General features: G+C 50.6%; 1 protein-coding gene across 24 annotated transcripts in view; it reads left to right on the top strand.

Annotated features, from left to right (window-relative positions):
- The window catches only part of MACF1 (microtubule actin crosslinking factor 1), a 350,067-nt gene that overhangs the window by 266,928 nt on the left and 66,795 nt on the right, over positions 1-16,344 (top strand). For all 24 annotated transcript variants that reach the window (XM_077337346.1, XM_077337347.1, XM_077337345.1 and 21 more), the window contains one exon: positions 15,919-16,080. In XM_077337346.1, coding sequence (XP_077193461.1) covers positions 15,919-16,080 — 162 coding nt within the window. The remainder of the gene's footprint in view (positions 1-15,918; positions 16,081-16,344) is intronic.

Below are 16,344 nucleotides of genomic sequence, written 5' to 3'. Positions count from 1 at the left end.
GAAAAGGGGATCTTGGAATGTGTACAGAAAGCAGAACGTTGGCAAGCAAAACTTCTTGGAAGAGGCGGCCCGTGCTGATCTCTCTGATACTCTGGGGCAGAGCGTCTGTTGCCTTGGTTTGGAAGGGCTGGCTCGGCTTCATGCGAGCTGGCTCAGTAAATTCTGTTGCCCGAATATGCCCGAAGGGTCACCATAGCAAGAGCTATCCCTGCAGCCTGGGTGCCAAGAACAGCTGTTTGCCAGCTTTCCTCCCTCAAGCATCTAAAATACACTTCGATTAACAGGAAAAGCTTTTACCTTCCAATGGGTTCTTTTGTACCAGATTTGTAGCACACTTAGCCTCAAGCTTGCTTAGATGATCGCAGGGGGCGGGGTGAGTAAAGGGTGTGAAAAGAGACCACCATCTCACCATCATCCAGCTTGCCGTAGTGGTTAGGAGTGCGGACTTCTAATCTGGTCAGCCAGGTTTGATTCCCCACTCCTCCTCCACCTGCAGCCTTGGGTTCACCACAGCACTGATAAAGCTGTTCTGACCGAGCAGTAATATCAGGCTTTCTCAGCCTCACCCACCTCACAGGGTGTCTGTTGTGGGGAAAGGAAAGGATATTGTAAGCCGCATTGAGACTACTTTGGGTTGAGAAAAGTGACATATAAGAACAAACTCTTCTTCATCATCCCCCCTCCCTTCACCATTTAAGTTCTTTGGGTTATTTTTATCATAAATTTTGTAGGACATCATGCCATTTTGAGCATCTGCTTGGTCTGTTGAAGAATGGGAATCCATCTCTGTGGCAGACTTTGCCCCGACTGCTATTTTGCAGGGTGTACCAGATAAGTTTCTGTTCACTCGGGGAAAGGTGAGGCCTCGTCCATTCGTGGTGCTTACACTCCAGACTCTGACAGAATGGGCCAAGACTCAGAGATAGAGAATCTCCTTGGCATGCAGAAGGTCCCAGGTTCGATCCCCGGCCTAGCATTTCCAGTTAAAAGGTCCAGGCAGTATGTGATGCAAAAGACCTCTGCCTGAGACCCTAGAGGTCCCATTGGCAGTCTAAGGAGACCATACTGACCTTAATGGACTGAGGGTCTGATGCTTCATGTGTTCATGACCTCTGCAACATGCGGGCATTCTACAGTGAACTAGTTAAGGTAGAAAGTTTGAAATGCCTACCCTTCAATAGACCAGGGAATTTGCAGGAATCTACTCCACATGCTCAGGGATCGGGGCCTTGTTGTGTAAATCTGTACAGGGTTATCAAGTTTCCTCTTGCATTGTTCCCCAATGCCACAGTGTAAAATATTTTGCTGAATTTTTATAGGGTTTGGAAGTTCTTATTTTGGGACTTTATTTCTCCAAGGCAGTTCGAATCAGTTCGAAGTGTGAAATGGTGGCCTAGTCAGAAGTACACCTGTATTAAGTGTACCTTTGCAAATATTTACCCCCAGCTTTATAAAAGTGTGCCCCACCCGCAGGGCAGCTGTCTGCGTTATGACCTGTGAGCCCAGTTGCCTCTCAGGAGGAGGAAGTGAGGATATTCAGAAGTGGTGGGTAAAGCAGTTTGTACCCTTGTGGGAGGAAATGACCTGCACTGATTAAGTCTACTGGCAGCTAGCTAATTCGAGGGATTTGCTCTGGCCTGCTCCTGCATTCTGTGGGGCAGCCAAGATATCACCACAGCCACTGAGTAGCTGCCCTGATAGCAACCCCCCCCCCCAATAACTCTATTAATATGTTCATTAAATTCCTTGCTGTCCTTCCCTGAAAAAGTGCAGTCAACAATTTCAAAAAGTAAAACAATCTGTGCAGGAGCAGGAGACACCAGCACAGCAATTTAATCCTTTTTTATGCCAAAACTTAAAGCCGCCTGCAAAACTGACCCCTGGGCCTGTCAGCCTTACACCTTTAAGCCTCGAGGTCTGGGGGGCAGATTTTGTTTCCTTAGCAATGAGGCAAATGCACTCTGCACGCGCTCAAAGTCAAGGTGCTGTTTTTGCATTTTGAAAGCTTGCCCTGACACCCTCCCCTGCTGGAAGGGCTGCCACCCTCCAGGCGGTGGCTGGAGATCTGCCATTACAGCCCATCTTCAGGCGTCAGAGATCCGTTCCCCTGGAGAAAATGGCTGCCTTGGAAGGTGGACTCTGGCATTAATTCTGTCCACCGAAGCCCCTCTCCTCGCCAGACCCCGCCTCCCTCGGGCTCCATCCCCAAAATCGCCAGGTATTTCCCGACCCGGAGCTGGCCACCCTACCTGCCGGAAATGCGTCTCCTTGCGCGTTTTTGAGGAGCTTTGCTAGCAACAGCGGCAGCATTTCTGAGCCCCCCCCCCCCCCCCCCAGTGTCTGGTATGAGGTGTTTCAACGTCTCCGCTTCTATTGTGAAGTCCTCCGTCCAGGCGAACGGGGTGGAAGGCGCGCCTCCAAAGGCGACTTGTGCTTTGCCCGGGACTCGCCACCAGCAGCAGCATCGCGCCCTTCGCTCTCCCGCCGCCTCCCTCAGACCCCCGGCGCGCCGGGCTCCTTTGGCGAGCGCCCGCGAACAATAGCAGCCGGGCGCGCCAGGCGGGGGCCTCCTTCCCGGCGGAGCTTGCAGGCCGGCTCGGTTGGCTCGCCTCGCCCCGGCCGCTGCTGCTCCGCTCCCCGCCCTCGGCCGCTCTCCCCGCCTCCTGCTTGCGGGTCTCCGCCTCCCTCCTTCGCTCGCTCGCTCCCACCGCCCCCTTCCTCCCTCCCTCCCGCCGGAGTTGGCGGCGCGCTGGCCGAGCCTGGTGCTTGCAGCCCTCGGCTTCAGAGCGGGACCGGGGCTCCCGGGAGGGCGGGTCGCGGCGTGGGTCCAGCAGCCCTCCCGCCAGCCAGCCAGCCAGGCCGGCCCCCTGCAAGGGCGCGGGGGCGGAGGAGCTGGCCCGCCCGCCTGCCCGCCTGCCCGCCTTTCCTGCCGGCCTCGCCGCTCAGCCTTTTGTTCCCCTGGCAAGAAGTTTGTGCTGGGAGAAGAAGGGCCGTGACAGCTGCGGCCCCCGCGCGGCGGCTCCGGCTCGCCCGCCATGCAGCCCGCGGCTCGGGAGAGGCGGGCCGGGCTGGGCCGCGGCGCGCTGCACACAAAAGGCTCCAACTAAGTTCCTGGTCGCCGAGCGGCGGCGTCCCTCCAGCCGCCCGTCCGTCGGTCCAGGGGGGATCCAGCGGCGCTCGCAGGATGGCAGCCCCCGACGGCGGCGCGGCCGGAACCATCGCCCCCCGTCCGCAGCCGGCGGGGCGGCCCGGCGAATGAAGGCGGGCTTGGCCCGGCCCCCTCCGTCCCTCCCTCCCTCCCTGTTTGCCTGCCGGCGGCAGCCCTTTCCGTTGGAGGCGCCCTCCGGCCGTGCCCAGATGCGGGCGGCTGGCCCAGCCGGGGATGGCAAGCAGACGGGGCGCCCCCGGAGCTCCGCGGCCGGCGTGCCGAACTTGGCGCGCTAAAGCGGCAAGGAAGCGGCGGCGGCGCCGTCCGGAGGAAGAAGGAAGAGCCCGGCGGGCGACGGCGGCGCTGCCTTGCGATCGGGAGGCTGCCCTGGCCGGGCACGGCTGGGCCTTTGTTCCCGAGCGCGACCGGGGAATCTCTGCGGCACAGGAGCTGTCGGGATCCAGCGGGTCGCGGGCCGTCGAAGAAGCCTCGGAGAGCCCTTTGCTGATCGGCCGCTTGCCTCGGACGCCGGGAGCGATGGAATACGCCTCTCCTCGATGGACTTGCCCGTCCAGAGACCCTTTCCCCGGTGTTTTGTGGAATGCCCCCTGCCGCTTTCGATCGCTTTAGGATTGCTGCTCAAGGTCCTTTTGATTTTTTAAAAAACTGATTTCTTTTTTTTTTCTTGTGGTGGGCGGATAGCAAAAAAAAAAGAGAATGGTTTGAGGGTGTGTGGAACTGCTTTCCATTTTTAGAAATTTATGCTGATTTTTTTTCCTTTGAAGTATGGGCAAGCCACTAAGCAGGCCTGACTGTTTAAGGCAGAGCCCTGCTTGCTTGGGGAAGGGAGAGGATGAGGATGGCTACATAGAGGACTGTTACGTCCCCCAGAGGTCCATCTATGACACCATGAGGATCAATGAGCAAATAGATCAGGGGTCGAAGCTTAACCAGCCCTCCAAAAGTACTCTTGAGAAAGGAGACGCCAGTACCATATCCAGCAATGGGACTCTAGGGGCTCCCAGTGGCTCTGAATCCAAGGCGCCCGAGGGCAAAAAGTTAGACGAGAGAGTCATCTTTGACGCTCTGAAACTCAGCAGCGATGCCCCCAAGTCAGCTCCAGCACCGCCCAGGCGGCGACCCAACCCAGAGAAGAAGGAGAACATCAACAGGAGATCCTGGAAGTCTTTCATGCCCCCCAATTTCCCGGAGTTTGCCGAGAGGATCGAGGCCTCCTTGAGCGAAGTCTCAGAAGCAGGCATCTCCAACCCGTCCTTGCAAGAGAAGCAGGGCTCAAGTACCCTATCGGAGAGCCCTAGGCAGTCAGGCCACGGGGAGTCCATGTCTGAGCCATTGACCATGGAGCATGCCTCAAAGCCACCTGGAGTCCCCGAAATTCAGGTGGTGAAGCAGCTGAGCGATGCCTTCTGCGAGTTTTCTCAAGATGAATGCCAACCACTTCTGGAACCCGAAGACACAGCAGTTGACCTTTCCGGTGGTGGCAGGCGGTGGGACCACAGGCTGGCGAGCGCAACGTGGCCGCGGGTCGTGAAGAACGCCATCAAGGCGGGCCTGAGTGCTGGGCGCCATGACACCTTGGAGGCGGATGACAGCGACTGCATCATAGAAACGGTGCCTCTGTCTCCCTGCCTGAGCGAGGAGCTTCTGGATCCAGAGATGAGTATCCTCATCACCCCCAACCTCCGAGAGAAAACAGAATCAGAGCTGAGGTTTGAAGAAGACGAGCGGTTGATAATGATGGAGGCTGAGGAGGTGTGGGAGGGGGAAGGCTTGCTGTCAGAAAAAGAGAAGGCTGTTGAGAAAAGACCTAGCGGCTTGACAGATATTTCTGAAGAAAGGGAACAATTAAGTGCTCCAGTGATGACAGTCACGGAAGCAGGCGAGAGCTTTGCTGGTGTCCAAGGGACCTCCAACCACCCATCTCCCTGGCAAGAGGCCTGGGATGACTCACAGTCGCTGCAGCCTGTCAGCTCTGCTCCCGTTCCCCAGGAAACGCACAGAGACTTCAGTGCCACTCTTGGAGAGGGTGATGCTGACGACGCCTGTCCAGGTGACGCGGTGACAGGCCACCTGGAAGTGGGAGGGTTTGCTGCCGGGTTAGAGCTGCTCACCCTCGAGCAGCTCTCGGATACTGACTCAGTCCAGATGTTCCTTGAGCTGGAAAAGCTTTGTATGGATGAAGATGAGGGTGGGGGAGTTTTGGTTGGCTTGGAGGTGCAGGATATTAGCCTGTGTTCAGAAGAGCTGTGCCCCCAGAAGGACTTGGAGCAGCTTTCTGAGAACTCAGCAGAAGCTTCCCAGCACTTGCTTCCCCTCGAAGCTAGCACTGCCGACTCGGCTGTGGTGTCCGATCTGGAGGACTGTGATACCACATACAGCTCCCATGTAGCAAGCATAACCGAGCCAACCCTTTCAGAGTCTTACTCTGAACGGGAAATGTGTGGGGACTCTGAGAAAGCGCTCTTTTCCGATCCTCCCATTGCAAAGAACGCTGTATCCCAACACTCACTCTCTTCTTTATTCAGTCAGATAGAGGAACATGAGGTGGAATCAGTGAAAGTCCATAGGGCCAAAGGGTTGTTGGGTTCTACAGTTTCAGCAGAAGTCTCTTGCTGCAAAGACCCTCCTCCCTGTGTTCATGTTTTTACAGCGGGTGGGGAAATCGATGGGCAACTGCTCTCTGTTGCTTTCTGGGGGGCAGAGGAGACTTCCCCAAAACTTGATGAACTTTCTACAGCTGCAGAGGAGCTGGACTCCCAGGCAGATCTGGGTCTGATAAAGGATGTGAGCACCAAAGAAAGAGGACTGGATGCTCACAGTGAGCCCAACCCTTCCGAAAGAACTGATTTCTCCAACTGGGATGTCCCAGAGCTGGTTTCTGAGGATGAAGTTGCAGAACTGGACAAAGAGAACGTCCCCTACGAGAGCCATGTTGACGAAACAAAAAATGTAGATAGTTCTTGGGTGCCTTTGCAAAGTATATTTTTTCTGGAACAGGACTCCAGAGAGCCCCTGAACCACTCAAGTTCCTCTGAGGACTTGAAGGCCGAAGACACCAACCTTTGGGGTCAACTGGAGCATTTGGCAGGGTTAGCAGGTGATAGAGAAGTCTCAGCCAGCACTGTCTCTCCTTGGCTAGAAACATCAGAGGTGGCAGAGCAGGTAACAGTGGGCAGTCCAGGTGCATTCTTGGAGGATGGAATCCTTGAATTACTCTTTGGTCCCTGTAGGGAAGATGAACCACTGAGGGCTGGGGAAGGTAGCATTGAGCTGAAGTATGAAAATCCCCCCTCTCCACTTTGGGCTGAGCTTGTCTGGGCTGCAGAGCCCAGTGGAAAAGACTTGGCCTCCTCTGTCAGAGAGGAAGTGGCCGCTGCATCTTGGGTCCCTAGTGGCCAAGCTTCATCCCCCTTTCCAGATTACACTCAGGAGCTTGCAGCCTCAGGGGGGTCTCTTGCCAGTGGTCCAGCAACTCCCGGGAAGCCCCTGTTATCATTAGTGACAGGTTTAGCCCCAGGAGTGGGGGCTTCTTCTCCAGACATTGACGAAGACCTTTGTGGGGCAGATGGCCTTCCGACGGGCACTGAAACGGCTAGTGCAGAAGCACCGCCAAGCCCCAAGGAAGCCTCTTCTGTTTTCGTACCACTCTGCCTAGAAAACCAGCCCTCAGGGGAAGAGCCTACCAGGGCAACAATGTCCAACTCCTCAGAGGAACTCATCCAGGGGATACCTGCTCTCGATCTCCCTTTGCCATGGGACACAGGAGGCCTAGCATCTGCCATTGCACTCCCTGACCTGGAAGAGAGCTTTCCTGTCCTGATACCTGATGTGCTGTGGAATAATACAGTTTGTAGCACGCCACCGCCGTCTGCTCCGTTTCAAGCATGCTCTGCACCAGCCCCTGACCTGGAAGAGGAGCCGGCTGGGGCATTGCTAGACACGGAAGGGCCTCCCGCGTTTGAGTCTCCACTTGCTGCTGAAGAGCCTCCTGCTGGAACAGATGGATCAGTTCCAGATAATGAGGTATTTGTTTCTCCGTTACCCACACGCGGTTGTGTCGGACACTGAATTACTTCGGAGGGAGCTGGAGAGGAAGTGGGGAATTAAGGCTCAGTTCACTGACTGAGGCTGTTTATGGAGTACAAAGCTTTCCTGACTTGTTTCTGTCTTTGGAAAGCTTAAGGGTGCCCCTCCCTTTAAAGTGTGGGGAGGGGGCTGCGGGGGGGGGGCGCTGTGCAGACAGACATTGTGATCTTGATAGCCGTGGTTTGGGGGAGAGAGGGGAGAGGCCTTGCAGAGGAGGGCAAGCCAGCCATTCACAGGGTGATGACAAATGCTTTCCTTCCTTTCGCCCGTTGACTTGAACTGGCTGCTTGAGTCACGTAGCGTTTCTGCTCATGCGCTTGGAAGCAAATTTCATCTTCTCTTGCCGAAACAGTTTGATTAAGTGTGGGCAGCAGCCGAAGCTTGTTGCTGAGGCAAATGGGAATGCTGAGAGGGAAACAGTGCGAAGTAAATTTGGGCTGCAAACAGCATCGCATCAAATCTAAAAGCCAACCCCTTGTTCAAGACTCGTTCAAATTCTCACGGAGTGGGGGGAAAGGTCGCTGACAAACCTGGAACCAAAATTAAAATATCCAGCACAACAGGGATTTGTGACAAGGAGATTTTAGGCAGAATCTGATGGTATTAGCATTGTCTTATAAATGGCGTGGGTTTTCTTGTAACCAGATCCTGATTTGGCAACTAAACTAGTGCATGAAGTTTTTCTTGCATAGCTTCTTTGGCTCTGTAGCAAGTTCTCATGCTTCAGGCAGTTGCGTATTTATTTATTTTTTAAAAAAAATCAGAGGCCTGAGAACTTTTTTGAAGTGGCATTCTATAAACGTGGAAAACAGCTCCAACTGTGAGCAAAGACTGAGTTTTGAGTGGTTGCTTGTTTTTTTTTCCAGTTTGAAATTCTGGCTCCCATGCCAAAACATTACTATTCAGCGTGTGATTAGGAAAAAGGAAGTGGAACCACAAAGCCAGCTTGGTGAATTCCCTGTCCAGGAAATCTTTGCTCCAGTTTCATTGGATGGTTCAAAAGAAAGGGAGGAGTTACTGGATATGAAAAACTTCACAGTTGACAGTTCACAGGCATTCAAAATGGCTTTGCAAGGGATGGGAGAGACAATTCTCTTGTATTGCCTTCTGTGCAGAGGAGAAAGGCAGCACCATGAACGCAAGGGCTGCTTTGCACATTTGGCAGCCGCTAATGGGGGCAGACGGGTCTCTTGGGAGTGTAGCTGTGTGATCTGTGTCAATATGAGTTTGCATCCTTCTTGGGTAGCCTGTAACTTCTGCTCCTTCAGAAAAAAGAGAGAACCTGTCCCAGGCTATCAAAATCTGTATACAGTATAATATTTATACAATACACATTGATAAGATATTGAATCAAACATCAAAATGTGCCTTATCTCTATTTCAATGATTAATGAAGCAACCAAAACGGACTCTAGATTTTTGCCGTTTTCAATGTTGAATTTTCATCAGTGGTTGTTCCCTCCTATGATTGTGAAAATTTTCCTTGCAAATTTCCAATATGCCAATATTTTCTTATTCTGTATTGCTGACAATCACATCTTTTTACCATATATCCAACTAAAAGTTGTAGCGTGAACTCTGTTCATATAACACCAGCCTTCAGCTCGCAAGTATGGGAGAGGTTTGTCAAGAGACCGCTCCCCTGGTCCTTCGGCAGGTCAAATAGAGAGTATCTGGACTGGGGCTGGAATATTTTGCTGAAGAAGCAGAAGAATCTAAAGCAGGGGTAGTCAATCTGTGGTCCTCCAGATGTTCATGGACTACAATTCCCATGAGCAAATGCTAGCAAGGTCTCATGGGAATTGTAGTCCATGAACATCTGGAGGACCACAGGTTGACTACCCCAGATCTAAAGGATGGATAGCCAAGCATCTTTGATGCAAGATTCCCCCCCCTAGTGGAGTAGCACAGGTGGCATTGATAGTGCAGGTAAATAGTGTTAAGCTGCCTGATCTTAGGCACATTTATTTGGAAGCGCCAAGTCCTTCTGGCTTCCATGGGACTTAGCTTTCAGATAAGAATGCAGAAACACCTTGGGAACTGCCCAGGCTGGGCACTGTCTCCATGCCTCCTGAGTCTCACACAAACAGCTTACTGATAGGGATCACTTTAATTAGTTCAGGCTTTTGTCTTGAAGAGCCTTTCACCTTGATCCTGTTAAAAAGAACACCTTGACTTCATTGTTCCAAGGGGTTGGCTGTCGAAGCGTATCCCATAATATTTGTCTGTCGTTAGCCGGAGATGTTGCAGGAGTTACATGCCCCAGAGCATCCCGTCATCTTCCTGGGTTCTGAACTTGGGCCTTGCATACTACAACTTGGTTCACTGCACCTCACGGGCTCAGCCCCTCATGCCATGCTTGAAACAAGCCAGCTGACCATATGCCTTCCACCGCATAACAGCACATTTAGAGATTTTCCTCTGGCAGAACTGCGCTTTCCAGCTTCTTCCTGCTTCCGTTTATCCTTGTCAAAACTGGGTTTTATAAGCTGACCATTTCCTCAAGCCATTTCCTCTGGATTTCTCTGGGAGATTCTGTGTTTGAAGAACCACTCCGGCTCTCGTGCGTTTTCTGTCAAGGCAGTTCTTGAGCTCAATTAGCTTTTTAAAAAACCTCTCCCCTTCCCCAAACCTTGTTTCTGGATCATACCCACCCAAAGCATTGCAGCTGTTCCCTGGTTGCATCAGGGGGCTTTTGCACTTGGGCTTTAGTGACATGCCTCTTCTACGTTAGTATTAAAAATAAGTTTAGCACCGGAGGTTAAGGCCTGAGCGTGTCGGAGGAGGTGGCGGCATGAAGGGCTTGCATGCCTGGCTTATCGGCCTGGACTTCTTTTGTTCGTGTGTGTGTGTGTGTGTGTGTGTGTGTGTCTGGAGCTTGTAGGAGGGCCCATTCCATTTATAAAGATGTGTTGGTAATGCGAAAGAAGCAGAAAGGGATGGGCGAGTCTGCTGCCAAGCTGCCGTCAGTCCCCCCTCCTCCATATCAGGGTAATTCTGGGATTTCGGACAGCGTCTACACTGAATACCGTGGCACACTTCCATGTCTGGAGACAAGCTGCGAGAGAAGAATCTGTTTCCTTCTCTCTCTTTTTTGCTCTCCCTTCCCCAACCAAAGTCTGGCTGTTTTGTATCACTTTGGAAATAAAGCGGCTGTCCTGCATGAGGAGCCCTCAGCAAAAGTGAATCCTGTTGCTTGGCCTCCAGGAGGGAGTTGGACCCCATTGTTTTTGGAAACAGCTGCTCAATATTTGGCTCTCTCTCTCTCTTTTTAAAAGAAGTTGCTATTTAGGGACCCCCGTCTAGCAGAAGAGTGCTTTTGGTGGTCAGTTCTGACTGCTGTTGCTTATTTCATTTACATCCCTCCCTTCCTTAAAAAAGTTCCACATGACACCTTTTTATCTTCACTGCAAACCTGCAAGGCAGGTTGGGCTGAGACTGGGTGGTTACTCAAAGTTGACCATTGAGTTTTATGCCTGAGCTGGCATTTGAACCTTGGTCTTCCCAGAACAAGCCTAACATGGGACGATGTATGCAAATAAGGGGGGGGGGAATTACTTGGCTGAATGAATCCTGCCAGTTACAAAAGAAATCATATATTCCAATTGGAGGTCAACATAAAGCATGAAGAATACCCTATATACTCATGTATAAGCCTAATTTTTCAGTACCTTTTTTCACACTGAAAAAGCCCTCCTCAGTTAATACACTGGATATATAAAAGCCTGCTCCAGCCAGCCAATTGTTGCTCTGGCAGCTTGTAGGACATCAACGGTTTGACTGAGGGACTCTGATCTTTTCCCCTTTTGCCTTCACTTCTTCCTCTTCTTAATCACTTCTTGCAAACTATTATTTTAGCTTCAGTGTGTGAAAAGCGGGGTACAAAAACCAGCAGCTATTCATCCTCTTGACTTTTCTGTATTTGTTGGGCGGGGGAGGCTGGATGGGAGGAGAGCCTGTGATGGTGGAGCATTTCTCACCCTTGGCTTATATGCAAGTCAGTAAGTTTGCCCACATTTTGTGGTAAAATTGGGTGCCTCGGTTTATATGCGGATCAGCTTATATGCAAGTATATACGGTGGTTCTTGCCTTCAGAATCTTTAATAATCATAACCAGAATAAAGACTGGTATCCTAGGTACTAACTAGTTTCACTGTTAGACTTCCTCAGTTGTGTAATAATGGGAGGAGCCATATCTCTAGCAGAATGCGGGCTTTGCATGCAGAAAGCCCTAGGACATCAGGTTACAAGTACCTTCCCTAAGCTGGAGAAATAGGCATTGGTGAATGGAGGGGAGGGGGGGAGAGTCCCCTCTTCATGATATGGGATTTTTTTTCAGTCCTGCCCCCTCACTATTTAGTATGTTAGAAACCCTGTGATTCCTAAATCACGGTCGTACAACATACCACATGTGTGGTTAAAAAGCACTGTGTGGATTAAAGTAACACAGTGAAAGATATTTTTACTACTTGTGTCTGCAGAGAGATTGTGTGCTCAACATGATTGGCATTGCCTTGAGTGGCTGTGTAGTGCCCCGTTCCTCCAGAAACGGGTCTCTCAGTCTTGTCTTGCAAATAAAACAAAAGCAAAGCAAGGAGAGAAGGAAGCAGACAGTGACGTGAGGCTGCGGGAGTAGCTCTGGGTAACATATCTTTGTATGCATAGTCATTGCTGGGTCATTTCCTGGCAAAGCAGATAACTCTTGTTATTGGGCAGATTCAAGCGGGTAGCCATGTTGGTCTGAAGCAGCAGAACAAATGTTGAGTCCAGTGGCACCTTGAGGATCAACACAGTTCCTTTTCAAGGCATGAGCTTTCCTGTTCATGCACAAAGTTTGAGTCTAGTAGCACCTTGAGGATCAACACAGTTCTTATTCAAGGCATGAGCTTTCCTATGCATGCACAAAGTTTGAGTCTAGTAGCACCTTGAGGACCAGCACAGTTCTTATTCAAGGCATGAGCTTTCCTGTGCATGCACAAAGTTTGAGTCTAGTAGCACCTTGAGGACCAGCACAGTTCTTATTCAAGGCATGAGCTTTCCTTTGCATGCACAAAGTTTGAGTCTAGTAGCACCTTTAAAACCAACACAGTTCTTATTCAAGGCATGAGCTTTCCTGTGCATGCACAAAGTTTGAGTCTAGTAGCACCTTTAAAACCAACACAGTTCTTATTCAAGGCATGAGCTTTCCTGTGCATGCACAAAGTTTGAGTCTAGTAGCACCTTTAAAACCAACACAGTTCTTATTCAAGGCATGAGCTTTCCTGTGCATGCACAAAGTTTGAGTCCAGTGGCACCTTTAGGATAAGGTGACCAGATTTTAACATTGGTAAAGCAGGACACCATTGACTGGGGGGGGGGGGTTGGTTAAAAATTTGGTCTATATGGAGCAACAAAAAGATTCATAGAATGCAAAAATAGTATTGTAATATATATTTTTTAAATTTCAACATAAGTACAATTTGCCAGGTATCCCCAGATCTCCCTATAAAAGTGGGACAATCTGGTCATCTTACTTTAGGACTAACACAGTTTTATTCAAGGCATGAGCTTTCATGTGCATGTGCACTTCCTCAGTCATTGCCATAAGAGAGTTTACTTGCTTTCGAGTTACGCAGGGCTCTTTATTTGGAGGGCAACTCTGAGTATGTGTTCCTTAGCCCTACACATGTTGGCCTAGAGAGAAGAAAATGCTGCCTTAGGAGAGGTTTACCAAAGAGGTCTGTTTGGAAATTTAGAAAAGGGATCCACTATGAGAACTGGTGGCTTTAGGCCTGCTGGAAAGAAAATGTCCTGCTGGGCCGATAAATTTGAGGGTAACTTCAGGTAAACGGCCTGTGGAAATGAAAGGAGAAGTGAGCATCTACCTCTCAAGTGTAGCCAGGCCTGGGCTGCTTACGCATCTCTTCCTCCTTTTTCCCCTGGCCTGCCCAAAGGACCTTGAAGGTAGCTTTGAGAGTGACCTGGCTCAGACTCTTTTGGCAAACGAGATTCCGTCTGAGTAAGGCCTTCATGTCCCTTTCCGCAGGCCAAGCCTTTCTGCAAAAGGGAGGTAATGTGTGTTTGGCTTGAGCCTCTGCTATTCAGTAGCCCTGGGCAAATAGCACCACTTTCTCCACCGCTACATACAGCTGCCAGTATTCATTAATACCATGTTACTCCATTCTTGACTGCTTGGTTGTGTTTGGCCAGCCCTGGGATGTAGGTGGCTGCTATTCTTGTTCTCCAGGGAGACTGTGGCAGAGATTTTAAGCCAAAGTCTTCAACCTACCCCTTATATTAGGTAGGAGCTGGCAGGTAGGTAGGAGTTGGTAGCAAGCATTAAGAGTAGACCTTGGGGGATGGAGTAGAGAGATCATGGATAGAATGTATAAGGCTTTGCTGTCGAAATGTGTGGGGGAACTTATGGCCTCACAGTGTACCCAACAAACACAGAACGTTTATCTAAAAGAAAAAATGGCAAAACTTAGTTTTGGGTGAGAAAATTCATTGCAGATTCCATAAATTTCAAAAACATTAACACATTCTCAAAAAGACTGTTCTGTGTACAAAACAGCCTTTGAAACAGTCAGTAAAGGAAAGGTTGACAACCAGCGTGGGTCAAGAGCGATTCTAAATGGGCACACAGCAACTTCAAAAGAGCAATTCTATAGGTTAAGAGAACATAGGTACTTAGTTATTCACAGTAAAGAGGTGGCAACCATTGTGGCAGGGGGGAAATGTCTGGCAATTTCGAAAAACAGTGTGCTATGTAAAAAGAACATAGGTACTTAGCAGCAACAGAGAGTTGACAACCAGCGCAGAGTGTATTGTAGCATCCATGTTGGGAAGACAAGATAAAATTTGGGAAGGGCAGCCATGAGGTTAAGGCAGGGAGTGAAGCTAGTCGGCCAAAGAGCCCCTCCAGTGTTCATGATTCCCTGAGGTCTTGAAGAGCCATGTTCAGAATGGTGTGTTGGAATGGTTTCGTGCAGATTATACACCAGAGGTGTCCAAACCGTGGCTCTCCAGATGTCCATGGACTGCCAGCAGGGGCTCATGGTAATGGTAGTCCATGGACATCTGGAGAGCCACGGTTTGGACACCCCATGTCTCATACAATACTACAATACACCCCTGTCCCATACAATACTCGCATCACCTAGCAGCACAGAGCTTTCCGGTGGACTCAGTTCATGCATGCAACAGAGTCGTCGTGTGTGAGAATCAAATCATGACCCAGCATGTCTGAATTGACCCTTGCTGTGCTATGAGCCATTTCTACCACTCGTTTTTCAGGGGCCGTTTGACATCAACAGTGACCACAGACTGGCAGACTTGGCTAGAAACTGGCGCACAGACTTGTCACGGTGCCATCTACACGGTGCAAACACCCACTTGGCAGCGTCTCCTGTGTAGGAATTGGCGGTCTACGAAGCTGTCCTAATTCTCGCCATTCGACTCTCCCTCACTCTGGTTTGCAGCTTGTTCACATCACATGTCCTGCAGCCTGGGCTCATTGTCATTCCACAGAGTCGCTCATGGAGTGTTCAGACCTCATAGTCCTAGTAGCAGTCTAGGGTTTTTTCCCCCTTTTCCTCTATGGGAAAACAGTCACGGGGACGCTATGCAAGCCTCTTGCTTGTCGATAGGCATTTACAGGCGATGTGAGGATCTCCGCTTTGAATTGTCCTTTACGGGAGCAGGATTGTATCGTGCTGCTGGCCTGTCTTCGTTCCAGGGCCAGGTCGCCTCCCTTTCGTTTCCAAGCCCTTTTGTTTTAGGATGCTTCCCCCTCCCCTCAAAGCTTTCAGACTGGGAACGAGCCAGATACGTGGGAAGCTCTCAGATAAGCAGGAAATGCATTCATCTTCCCCTCCCTGGTGGATTCTGTCTCTCTCTTTTTAAAAAAAGATGCACAGCCTTGCTTCCCAATGTCAAGAGTTTCCGAGTGCTTTTGTTGGTGCTCTCAGGCTTTGCTTTCCAGAACTGCAGGGCTTGTTTAGTGAGCACACCACACATGTGAATCTAGCTTGTCTGGAGCTGTTGGCTGGTATTACCTTTTGAGTCCCTTGAGGCTTTTCCACCTCTGGGTGCTGCAGAGCTGGAATTCCTCTCATCCAGCGGGTTGGATATCAGCTCCATAGAGTTGCCCTATGGCACCATAGCCCTAAAGACCTAGTAGATCCTTTCTGCTCTGACTCAGGAAGGAAAACGAAGTCCCAGTTCTGCTCTGTGAATATCTCTAATCCTCAGGTGAAGATCCAGAATTGGTAAATTGTAGGCACCTTTCTCTGCTGATGCAGATCCTCTTGTTGACAGGCACCCTTCTTGGATCAGTGTGATGAAATCAAAAGGGGGTAGGCAGCCCTGCATGACTGTGGCCGGAGGTGGAGGCCTTGAAGGCAACAATATCCAGGGTTTCCAGAGCTGCTCCTTGCTACTCCTTGCAGTTGTAGGATAATGAGCAGTCTGTTGGATTTAAGCCAAGGAGGCTCCAAAAATGCTCTGGGGCTGGACACTCTCTTTCAGCCTAATTTACTTCACAGCACCGTTGTAAAGGCATACCGAGGGAAGTAGCGCTTCTCCCTGCAGGGAGGCTGGATGGAAGTGCGATACATCATTGAAAAAGCTGAGTGGTTTCCATGACCCAGGTCCATTTCGTTTTTCTTCCGGCCTTTGCTCAGACCTTCCAGAAGGAGCAAGTCGACCCACTTCAACAAAGACTGCAGCAAGTCAACGGGCTTGGGCAGGGACTCATCCAGAGCGCGGGGAAGAATTGTGACGCTCAGGGCCTGGAACATGACATGGAAGACATCAACACCCGTTGGAACACACTCAACAAGAAGGTGAGGAGCAGCAAGCTAAGCAACTCTTCCCAGTTCCTGGCCGTGGTCCTACACATTTGACAAGTGTGGGGGGAGGCATGTGCATTGCAAATAAACCTTTTAGGTGTAGTGGGTGGGCCCGGGACCAGGTTTGCCCCACATACACCCTGGGCCCCAAGGGCAATGCTTCCCTTTTCCCCAGAGAAGTAAATTCAAAGATGCTTAACTAGGGACTGATCCTGCTCCCAGGAAGAAGTCTGAATATCTAAGTGATAAGATAAGATA

Source organism: Paroedura picta, chromosome 5, assembly GCF_049243985.1.
Source record: "Paroedura picta isolate Pp20150507F chromosome 5, Ppicta_v3.0, whole genome shotgun sequence".
In the NCBI taxonomy this organism is placed as follows: domain Eukaryota; kingdom Metazoa; phylum Chordata; class Lepidosauria; order Squamata; family Gekkonidae; genus Paroedura; species Paroedura picta.
The sequence above is the reverse complement of the archived record's forward strand: the minus strand, read 5'-3'. Positions and strand labels throughout refer to the sequence as shown.